The sequence below is a fragment of the Calidris pugnax genome, unplaced genomic scaffold (assembly GCF_001431845.1).
Source record: "Calidris pugnax isolate Ruff unplaced genomic scaffold, ASM143184v1 scaffold218, whole genome shotgun sequence".
NCBI lineage: Eukaryota > Metazoa > Chordata > Aves > Charadriiformes > Scolopacidae > Calidris > Calidris pugnax.
In genome coordinates, this window is record NW_015090929.1 from 46,101 (window position 1) to 57,422 (window position 11,322).

At 54.5% G+C, this 11,322-nt stretch overlaps 3 protein-coding genes and 1 long non-coding RNA gene across 4 annotated transcripts in view; 3 read left to right on the forward strand and 1 right to left on the reverse strand.

Moving 5' to 3' along the window:
* LOC106893515 lies at positions 1-2,769 on the forward strand. The gene is made up of 3 exons (XR_001413090.1): positions 1-95; positions 1,602-1,778; positions 2,620-2,769. It is a non-coding gene; the product is annotated as an uncharacterized LOC106893515 (long non-coding RNA).
* LOC106893509 (zinc finger protein 62-like) overlaps positions 1-8,332 on the reverse strand; it is a 27,867-nt gene extending 19,535 nt beyond the window's left edge. The window contains 1 exon segment of the mRNA XM_014951553.1: positions 6,955-8,332. Within this exon segment, the coding sequence (XP_014807039.1) occupies positions 6,955-8,269 (1,315 nt within the window). The 5' untranslated portion in view covers positions 8,270-8,332.
* Positions 2,808-4,493, forward strand: LOC106893514 (zinc finger protein 3-like). The gene is made up of 2 exons (XM_014951562.1): positions 2,808-3,256; positions 3,376-4,493. The coding sequence occupies exons 1-2, from the start codon at positions 2,916-2,918 to the stop codon at positions 3,755-3,757; spliced, it is 723 nt and encodes a 240-aa protein (XP_014807048.1). The 5' UTR covers positions 2,808-2,915; the 3' UTR covers positions 3,758-4,493.
* Positions 8,333-10,996: 2,664 nt separating the features above from the next.
* The window catches only part of SH3BP5L (SH3-binding domain protein 5-like), a 23,244-nt gene continuing 22,918 nt past the window's right edge, over positions 10,997-11,322 (forward strand). The window contains exon 1 of the mRNA XM_014951554.1: positions 10,997-11,273. Within this exon, the coding sequence (XP_014807040.1) occupies positions 10,997-11,273 (277 nt within the window). The remainder of the gene's footprint in view (positions 11,274-11,322) is intronic.

The following is an 11,322-nucleotide window of genomic DNA, read 5'->3' on the forward strand; positions in this document are numbered from 1 at the left end:
TTGATTACCCTAATTACCCTAATTAACCTGGGGTGGGGCAAGAATCAGCAGGGGCCGATCGCGGCTGAGAATTGGCTGAGCATCGTTTTCGGGCGGTGAGAGGTTTTGGGGGCGCTTATTTTATTATTACGTGTCACTTATTTTCTATATATATATTTATTTTTTTTAAAATCGTCATTATTTGGATTTTCTTCCTTTCCTGCCCCGTTAAAGTGCTTTTATCTCCGCCTTTTCCTTCTCCGTTCTCTCCCCCCCTATCCCCCCCTCATTCCGGGCTCGAGATAACGACAGATCTGAGCAGCGCGTCTTAAAACCAAATTATTTATCACCATTTATTGCATTAATTTAACAATCGCTGCTTGAAACATTGATTTATTGTGGAATTAATGTGAATTAACCTTGAATTGTGTCCACGCCGTGTTTATTCCCTTGGTTTCTCACCCCTGGGGCCCGGATGAGGCTTCTTCTCCGCTTGGGATGGGATGAAATTCCCACTTGGGAATTTTCCTGGGCATCGGAAAATTCGGAAACTATTAATAATTCAATTTTTTTCACCTTTTCTCCATTTATCTCGGGAAGGGTGAACACTTTCCCCCCCTCTCCTTCCCCTTCCCCTTCTCCTCAGGACTGGCTCTGGTTTGGAATATCCCGGTTGGGAATTCTCTGAGAATTTTTCTGGGCATCGAAAAATTCAGAAAATTATTAATAATTACTTTTTTTTTCACCTTTTCTCTCCTTTTGTCCAATCTCGGGGTGAGGGGGAGACACTTTTCCCCCCTCTCCTTCCCTTTCCCCTTCCCCTTCCCCTCAGGGCCGGCTCCGGTTTGGAATATCCTCGGGATGTTCAAAGCAGCAAATTTCCAGTTCCTACGTCCTTTTTTTTACTGGTTTGGGCTGGGAGGGAGTTAATTTTTTCCCAGTTTGGGGTCTGGTATGGGAGGAATTTCATTATCGGGGATGTTTTTAGTTGTTGCCGGGTGATGTTTACCTTGGGCAAGGACTTCTTTTTTTTTTCAGCTTCCCTGATTCCGCCCCAAAACCAGGACAGAAACGGGGGTCACTGAGGGGGGGGGGCACTGGGATCCCCCCATCTCTGCACCCCATCCCCGGGGGGGTGAGTAATTGCACTTCATCACTCATTTTCTCTATTTTTTCACCATTATTATTATTGTTATTTAAATCTTTTTCTTCCGTTCCTGTTCTTCTAAAATCTCTTTATCTCAACCCAAAAGTTATGTTTTTATAAATTTTCCCCCCACCCCACTGTGGGGGGGGGGAGGGGGGCAAGACCAGTTTCGGGCTCCCAGTTGCCAGCTGGGGTGTGTTTCAGCTCTTCTCTAATATTAAATGACTAATTAAGATTATCGCTCCCCCTCCCCCCACAGACCCACCAACTGCCAGGAGGAAAATTAACCCCTTCCCAGCCCAAACCAGCACAAAATTAACCCCTTCCCAGCCCAAACCAGGACTCCCCCCCAGGAGGGGGTCCTCATCCCCAGCTCCTGCACCCCCGTGACGTCCCATGGTGGGTCAAGACCCCCCCAAATCCACTCAGAACCCTCCATTTCCCCCATAATTTTTCACATAAATCCCTTTTTTAGGGGAAATTCAACCCCGGGGAACAGTGGGGTGACGGCGTTTGGGGTTGTCCCCCCCAACCAGGGTTGTCCCCACGGAGGTGACGGCCATGGAGGACGCTGCTGCACCTCTCGTCCCGCTCCCCACGGCCTGCGCTGGGGACACCGGGAAGAGGAACGGGGACAGCGTGGTCCCAGCGGGTGAGAGGCCCCGGGGGGGTGGGACGGTGGCTGAGGGGTGGCTTTGGTGGGGACAAGGGGCTGGGGGAACGTGGGGTTGGGGGTGCTTTGGTCCTAAGGAGGGTCCTTGTGATGTGTCTGGTCCCCAAACCTTCTCCCATCATGACCCAAAACCTTCTTCCATGGTGACCCCAAACCTTCTGCCACCATGTCCCCATCCCTTCTCCCACTATGACTCCAAACCTTCTCCCAGTGGTGACCCCAAACCTTCTGCCACCATGTCCCCATCCCTTCTCCCACTATGACCCCAAACCTTCTCCCAGTGGTGACCCCATCCATTTCCAATCGTGACTCCTTCCCCTTTCCACCATGTCCCCACCCCTTCTCCCATCGTGTCCCCATCCCTTCTCCCACTATGACCCCAAACCTTCTCCCAGTGGTGACCCCATCCATTTCCAATCGTGACTCCTTCCCCTTTCCACCATGTCCCCACCCCTTCTCCCATCGTGTCCCCATCCCTTCTCCCACTATGACCCCAAACCTTCTCCCAGTGGTGACCCCATCCATTTCCAATCGTGACACCGTCCCCTTTCCACCATGTCCCCATCCCTTCTCCCACCATGTCCCCATCCCTTCTCCCACTGTGACCCCATCTCTTCTACCACCACATCCCCATCCCTTGTCCCACCATGTCCCCAACCCTTCTTAAGATGCCTTCAGCCTTGGAGCCTTGATCTTCTGTTGGGACCATCTGGCTCTTGGCCTCCCCTTTCCCATAACCCCTCTGGTCCCCCATCCCTGCTCCATGTCAACCCTCTCCCAGCTGGAGAGAGCTCCTGGAGATGTTCCCTCTCCTTAACAGATGTGGGGTCAATCAAGGAGGAGGAGAAACACCAGGAGGATGCTCCTGAGCAAGTGGAACCCCCAACCTCCAGCCAGCCCCAAATGACCCATCCCGGGGGATCCCCACTCCCAGGGGACAACAGGAGGGAAGAGGCACCCAACACCTGCCGGGAATATGTCAACCCTCTCCCAGCTGGAGAGAGCTCCTGGAGATGTTCCCTCTCCTTAACAGATGTGGGGTCAATCAAGGAGGAGGAGAAACACCAGGAGGATGCTCCTGAGCAAGTGGAACCCCCAACCTCCAGCCAGCCCCAAATGACCCATCCCGGGGGATCCCCACTCCCAGGGGACAACAGGAGGGAAGAGGCACCCAACACCTGCCGGGAATGTGGGAAGAGCTTCCGTCAACGTTCGGCCTTGGTGGACCACCATCGGATCCACACGGGCGAACGCCCCTTCAGCTGCCAGGACTGTGGGCGCCGCTTCAACCACCGCTCCAGCCTCATCACCCACCGCCGGACCCACACCAGCGAGAAGCCCTACAAGTGCCCCGACTGCGGGAAGAGCTACCGCATCAGCAACAACCTCCGGCGCCATCGCAAGACCCACACGGACGAGCGGCCCTACCGCTGCCAGGACTGCGGGAAGAGCTTCAGGCACAAGTCCACCTTGACCATCCACCACCGCGTCCACACCGCTCCAGCCTCATCACCCACCGCCGGACCCACACCAGCGAGAAGCCCTACAAGTGCCCCGACTGCGGGAAGAGCTTCAGGCACAAGTCCACCTTGACCATCCACCACCGCGTCCACTCGGGGGAGAAGCCCTACCAGTGCTCCCAGTGCCCCAAGAGCTTCACCAACAGCTCGGGCCTGGTCCAGCACTGGTGGACCCACACCGGCGAGCGGCCCTACGACTGCTCCCAGTGCGGCCGGTGCTTCCGCAACACCTCCCAGCTGGCCCAGCACTGGAGGACCCACACTGGTGAGAGGCCCTACCAGTGTCCCCAGTGCCACAAGAGCTTCACGAAGAGCTCGGGCCTAGTGCGGCACTGGCAGACCCACACTGGTGAGAGGCCCTACGACTGCTCCCAGTGCGGGCGGCGATTTGCCGACAGCTCCCAGCTGGCCCGGCATCAACGGACACACGTTGTGTAGGACAATCATCCCTCTCCAACCCTTGGGAAGAGCTTCTCCAACCATCCCGGGGTCTCCAAGCACCAACGTGCTCATCCTGGTGTCAATAATTAAAATTCTCCCAACTGTGGGAGAGGTTTCATCCATCACTCCAACCACCACTGGTCCCACCTGGAGCAGAAGCCCTGCATTTGCCCCAAAAACTTCACATCCAGTCCCCAACTCATCCACCACCGGAAGATCCACAGTGAGGAGAAGCCTCAGGGTTGTGGGGAAGAGCTTTTTGGCTCCACTTTCATCTTGCCTCCCACAGCAAAAGCCACCGGGTGAAGATGGGGACCACCCCAGCAGAGACCAGCCCCATCCTGGTGGCATCTCAGACACATCCCGGTGGTCTCTGGTGGTCGCATCAAGGGCTAACCAACCCATCCACACGCATCCTACCACTACTGTTTTTCTTTCCTGATATGTTTTGATACAAAATGTGGGTTTTGGGGGAATGATTTTTTAAAAAGTCACCCCCATCCTCTGTTTTTTTTTGTCTTTATATTTGAGATGGGGGGAAGGGAGGGAGGGGAGACCCATGAGCTTCGCCTGAGACAAGAGAGATCATGATAAAACGGGGTGTAATCACAGTAAAATTGGGTGTTTCTCAGTGTCTCGGTTCAATTTCTTGATGTTTTCAACCCCATTTAGGGTTTTCTTAAGGGATGGGGCTGGATCAAAAGAAAATCAAGGTCAAAATAAAAGCCTTTGTGTGTTGGCTTCGTGTGAGTATCTCTGTGGTGGGGACAAAGCAGGGCCCATGGGGGTGGAAGAGCCTTTTTGGAGGGGAAAATGCAAAAATTTCCCCAATTTTGGGTCGGCTGGGAGGATCATTTGTGCCCAGAGGGCGTGAGACCCCCCCAGGAAGCGGCGTTGGGTGGTGGTGGGGCCAGGGTAGAGACCCTGGAGCTGGGATGGGGCTCTCCATCCCTCTCCATTTCCCTTGGATGAGACTGAGGGTTCAAACCAACCCATGGTTGAGGTTTCGTTGGTGCCAATGGTCCTCCCCAGCCCCAAACCATGTAGAATCTGTAGTTCCTCAGATCCTCCTCCTTGTAGATGGGCGTCACATTGGCCAACCTCCAGTCAACTGGGACCTCCCCAGTTAGCCATGGCCCCATGGATCCAGCCTGTCCAGACCCCTGTATAGATCCGTCATCAACATGCCACCCAACGTGGTGTCACCTACAAACGTTCTGAGGGTGCACTCCATCCCCTCAAACCCTATCAAAGGCCTTACTAAAGTCCAGGTAAACAACATCTACAGCCTTTCCCTCATCCACCGAGTGGGTCACCATAGAAGGAACCTGCCTTTCATGAAGTAGGCCTCATGGCCTGGTTGTCCTTCATGTGCACCATGATGGGATTTAGGATGAGTGACATTGGAGCAGGGGCCAGAGGAAGCCATGGAGATGTTGGGAGGGCTGGAGCCCCTCTGCTGTGAGGACAGGCTGAGAGAGTTGGGGAGGTTCAGCCTGGAGAAGAGAAGGCTCCGGGGAGACCTTCGAGCCCCTTCCAGTTCCTAAAGGGGCTCCAGAAAAGCTGGGAAGGGACTCTTCATCAGGGAGGGGAGCCATGGGATGAGGGTGAAGGGTTTGACACTGAAAGAGGGGAGATTGAGATGAGATATTGGGAAGAAATGAGGGTGTTGAGAGCCTGGCCCAGGTTGCCCAGAGAAGCTGTGGCTGACCCATCCCTGGAGGTGTCCCTGCCCAGGGCAGCGGGGTGGAACTGGGTGGTCTTTAAGGTCCCTTTCAATCCAAACCATTCCACGATTCTATGATTTTCCAATCTCCAGTCCCCTGGGACCTCCCCAGTTTGCCAGGACTGCTGGAAAGTGGCTCGGTGAGCACCTCCACCAGCTCCCTCAGCACCCTTGGGTGGATCCCATCTGGCCCCGTAGACTTGTGTGTGTGTCCAGGTGGTCGGGCAGGTCCCTCACCATCTCCCTTTGAGCTTCATTCTGCTCTTAACCCCTGTCTTCCAGCTCAGGGGTCTGGGTGCTTGGGGAACAACCTACTCTACCACTAAAGATCCAGCTCCAGGGACTCCACCCCAGCCCCACAACCCAATGTCTGCTTCCTGGGAGGTCCCAGACCCTCCAGGCGCAGAAGATGCTCCCGGCCCACCCAAAATTGGGGATTTTTTTTTTTGTTTCCCCCTCCAAGAAAGACTCTTCCACCCCCACAGCCCCTGCTTCATCCCCACCACAGAGATACTCACACAAGGGCAACACAAAAAAGCTTTTATTCTGGACATAATTTTCTTTCAATCCAGCCCCATCCTTTGGAAAGATCCTAAATAGGGTTGAAAACGTCAAGAAATTCAACTGAGACATTGAGAAACATCTCATTTTACCATGATTACACCCCATTTTACCATGATTTCTTTTTTCTCGGACGAAGCTCATGGGTCTCCCCTCCCTCCCTTCTCCCCATCTCGAATCTAAGGCAAAAAAAAACAGAGGATGGGGGTGGCTTTTAATAAAAGTTATCCCCCAAACCCCACATTTTATATGAAAACATATCGGGAAAGAAAAATAGTAGTGGTGGGATGTGTGTTATTCCCCCCAAACCCACATTCTGTATAAAAACACATCAGGAAAGAAAAATAGTAGTGGTGGGATGTGTGTGGATGGGTTGGTTAGCCCTTGATGTGACCACCAGAGACTACTGGGATGTTCTGAGATGCCACCAGGATGGGGTTGGTCCCCACTGGGGTGGTCCCCATCTTTGGCTGGTGGCTTTTGTGACGGGAGATGAGATGAGACTGGGGTGGTCCCCATCTTCGGCCGGTGGCTTTTGTGACGGGAGATGAGATGAGAGTGGAGCCGAAAATTTCTCCCACAACCCTGAGGCTCCTCCTTGATATGGATCTTCCAACACTGGATGAGTTGGGGGATGGAAGTGAAGTTTTTGGGGCAAACCAGGCAAATGTAGGGTTTCTGCTCCAGGTGGTGGTTGGAGTGATGGTTGAAGCCTCCGCCGCAGTCAGGACTATGTTCATCTCTCCCACCAGCGTCCATTCATTGATGTTTGATGATCCTGAGATGGTTGGAGAAGCTCTTCCCAAGGGTTGGGGAGGGATGATGGTGTTTGACAGCTCGTGTCCCATCCATGATGTCTTGTCGGCAAATCACTGTTGGTGTTGGGAGCAATCATGGGATCACTCACTGGCGTGGGTCCGCCGGTGCACAGTCAGGACTATGTTCATCTCTCCCACCGGCGTCCATCTATTGGCGTTTGATGATCCTGGGATGGTTGGAGAAGCTCTTCCCAAGGGTTGGGGAGGGATGATGGTGTTTGACAGCTCGTGTCCCATCCATGATGTCTTGTCGGCAAATCGCTGCCGGCGTTGGGAGCAATCATGGGATCACTCACTGGCGTGGGTCCGCCGGTGCTGCACCAGCGCCGAGGTGGTCTTGAAGCTCTTGTGGCACTGGGAGCACTGGTAGGGCCTCTCGCCAGTGTGGCTCCTCCAGTGCTGGACCAGCTCTGGACTGGTCTTGAAGCTCTTCTGACACTCGGAGCACTTGAAGGGCCTCTCGCTGCTGTGGACTCGCCCGTGACGCATCAGCTCTGCGCTGATCTTGAAGCTCTTGGGGCACTCAGGGCACTTGTAGGGCTTCTCCCCCGAGTGGACGCGGTGGTGGATGGTCAAGGTGGACCTGTTCTTGAAGCTCTTCCCACATTCCTCACACCGATACGGCCGCTCGTCTGTGTGGGTCTTCTGATGGCGCCGGAGGTTGGAGCTGTCGTGGTAGCTCTTCCCACAATCCGGACACGTGAAGGGCGGCCGCTCGTCCGTGTGGGTCTTCTGATGGCGCCGGAGGTTGGAGCTGTCGTGGTAGCTCTTCCCACAATCCGGACACGTGAAGGGTGTCTCTCCGGTGTGGATCCTTCGGTGGGTGTTGAGGTTGGAGCGACGGTTGAAGCGGCGCCCACAGTCTTGGCAGCTGAAGGGGCGTTCGCCCGTGTGGATCCGATGGTGGTTGACCAAGGCCGAGCGTTGACGGAAGCTCTTCCCACATTCCCGGCAAGTGTTGGGTGCCTCTTCCCTTCCATTGTCCCCTGGGAGCGGGGATCCCCCAGGATGGGTCCCTGGGGAGAGCTGCTGGCTGGAGGTTGGGGGTTCCACAGGTTCATCCTCTTGCTGAGGAACATCCTCCTGGTGTTTCTTCTCCTCATTGGTTGAGCCCGAGTCTGTTGGGGAGAGAGAAGATCCCCAGGAGACCTTTCCGGCTGGGAGAGGGTTCACATGGAGCAGGGACAGGGAAAGGGTCAACCAAGGTGGTCCCAGAAGAAGATCAAAGTTCGAAGGCGGAAGGGATCTTGGGAAGCGTTGGGGACATGGTGGGACAAGGGATGGGGATGTGGTGGGAGAAGGGGAGGGATGGGGGGGGAGAAGAGCTGGGGCCATGGGGCGAGAAGGGATGGGGGTCATGGTGGGAGAAGGGTGGGGGACACATGGCAGAGGGCATGGGGACATGGTGGCAGAAAGGGACGGGGACACCGTGGTCAGAGAAGGGACTGGGACGTGGTGGGAGAAGGTTTGGGGACCCGACACAGCACAAGAACCCTCCTTAGGGCCAAAGCACCCCCAACCCCACGTTCCCCCAGCCCCTTGTCCCCACCAAAGCCACCCCTCAGCCACCGTCCCACCCCCCCAGGGCCTCTCACCCGCTGGGACCACGCTGTCCCCGTTCCTCTTCCCGGTGTCCCCAGCGCAGGCCGTGGGGAGCGGGACGAGAGGTGCAGCAGCGTCCTCCATGGCCGTCACCTCCGGGGGGACAACCCTGGTTGGGGGGGACAACCCCAATAGGGGACAACCCTAAAGGGGTGTTGGGGTTGAAGGACCACGCGGTTCTTCTCCTTCCCCACCAGAAGAGGAGGGAGAAGAGGGAGAAAAGGAGGGGAAAAATAAAACTCATGGGTTGAGACAAAGAGAGTTTAATAGAAGAACAATGGAATAATAATAATTATAATTATGGTAAAGGAATATATAAGATTAATAAGCCACAAGCCACTCTCATCCCCCGGTGAGTTAATTGCCCAATTTTCCCCCATTTTTATCCCAAGCAGGACGTCTGTGGGATGGAATATCCCATTGGCTGTTCCCTTGGTCTCTGGGCTTAAATAATATAAACATCGCCCAGCAACGACTCCACCAATACGCGTTATGGACGCCCCTTCCATCCCAGCTGGGAAACACTGGGGAGAAAATTCACTCCGTCCCAGTCGAAACTGGGAGAAGGGGATGACCCCAAAAGCCACCACCCGGCTTTCCTCTAGGGTTTTAGGATTTCCCCTTAAAAAATGGATTTTGGGGGAAAAAGAGAAAAAAAAACATCAATGGGGTGCTGAGGAAGATTGGGGTTGGGGGGTCTGATTTGGGGTTAATTTTGTCCTGGTTTGGGCTGGGATGGGGTTAATTTTCCTCCTGGCAGCTGGTGGAGCGGTGTTGTTCCCTCCTTTCTGCTCTCAGTTTCCATAGGAAGCTGGAAAAGTGTCCTTGAATAGTATAAACATCGCCTAGCAACAACTAAAACAATATGCGTTATTGACATTCCTGTCATCCCAGCTGGGAAACTCGGCAACCGCCGGGAGAAAATTAACCCCATCCCACCCAAAAACAGCACAAACCTTCAGCTGCCGGCTGGGGGGTGGATTTGGGGGGGGGGTGAAGGGGTCCCAGGGCAACCCTGAGCCCCCCAGGGTCTCACCAGAGCTCCTGCAGACCCCACAGTTGGGGGAAAAAGTGGGGTTTGGGGGGGGATGTGAAACCTCCCCCCATCCCAATCCACATGGAAAATGGGGGCAACCCCCACACTTCAGCCCCCCAGGGCGGGGGGGGGGGAGCGTTTTTTGGGGTCCCCAGAGGTTTCTCCATCACTTTGCACCCCCAAAAGCCCAGAGGGATGGACCCCTCCCCGCTTTATAGAATTTCATCGAGGATTTTATTAATAGAAATTAACCCCAAAGTGGGATCAAACCCCAGGTTATTCCCCCCTCCTATGATTCCCCCTCCCCTCAATTTTCCGGCCCCCACGGTCGCACGTTGATGCCGTGAAGGGAAGAGCAGACCCCAATTTGGTTTTTTTTTCACCCCAAAATGACTCAATTCCACCTTGTGGCCCCGTTTCCTTCAGCACAGGTTGGAAATTCCCTAAAGTCGCCCCAAAATCCTCTGGTGGGGGTGGGGGTGGTGTTTTCAGCCCCCCCCAGAATAGGGGTGCATATAGGGGTGTCTATGGGTGTGAACATACGTGTCTCCACATGTATAGGGTTGTGTGTGTGTATATGTGTGCACGCGTGTGTATGGGAGTACATACGCGTGTGTATACATGTGTATGGGTGTATATATATGTCCATATACACGTGTATGTGTACATACATGTGTATGGGTGTGAACATACATGTATCCGTGTGTTTAGGTGAGTACATACGCATGTGTATGTGTGTATATGTGCATATGGGGGGAATATATGTATATAGGTGAGTATATATGTGTTTGTATGTATATATGTGTGCGTGGGTGTGTTTATGGGTGTGCATACGTGTCTATATGTCCATGGGAGTATGAATATATGTGCATACACGTGTATAGGTGAGTATTTATGTGTGCATATGTGTGTGTGCACATATAGGTGTGTGGATTTGGGTGTGTATATATGTGCACGTATAGCATGTGTGTGTGTTTATGACCTTACCTATGAGTATATGGGTGTGTATATGTGTGTCTGCGTGTGTATATGCGTGTTTGGTGTGTAGATATATGCCAATATGTGTGTACACACGTGTGCATGAGTGTCTATATGTGCATATCAATGTATATACACATATATGGGTGTGTATATACGCTTGTATACACATCTGTGTGCATGTATGTGTGTGTATGTGCCTACTGTGACTACGTACACGTCTACATGTGCATAGGTGAGTTTATATGTGCGTGCACATGCATGTGCAGGTACACACACACACCCCCACACACATGTACATGCGTGTAGCCCCTATAGCCACACCCCAGGGGCTGTGTACACACAGGTGTGTGTACATACAGCTGCCCGTGTGTCCGTAGGGGGTGTCTGTGCACACACACGTGTCTATAGGTGCCCATAGGGGCCTACAGGCCCCATTTCGGCCTCTGCCCGCCTTCAACGGGGGTTCTAGGACGCGGCCGCCATCTTGAGGGGCGGCGGCGCCGTAACACAAGATGGCGGCGGCCTCGCCTTCCTCTCCCTCCGCCCTTTCCCCGCCCCGCCGTGAGGAGGAGCGGGATCAGACCGAGAGCGGCGGCTTCTCGCTCTCCAGAACTCTCCTCCGCGCCCGGTCTGAGGCCGCCGGGCACCGGGCGGGCGGCGGAAACGTCGAGCGGTGGCGGGGCGCAGGGGGCCGCCATGTTGTACGGCAGAAGGAGGCGGGCGGGGCCGTCGTCGGGCACTTCCGTTTCCGGTGTGTCCGGGCCGTGGAGGCGGTGTGGGGAGCGGAAGGTAAACACAGGCCGCGGTCTGGACGTGAGGGGGGGACGGTAGTTTGGGG

Excerpts from the sequence above, each read along its gene's own strand:
- LOC106893514 (XM_014951562.1), top strand. The coding sequence starts at position 2,916 with ATGACCCATCCCGGGGGATCCCCACTCCCAGGGGACAACAGGAGGGAA. Across the intron at positions 3,257-3,375 it reads GACTGCGGGAAGAGCTTCAG|GCACAAGTCCACCTTGACCA; the intron begins GCACAAGTCCAC and ends GAAGAGCTTCAG.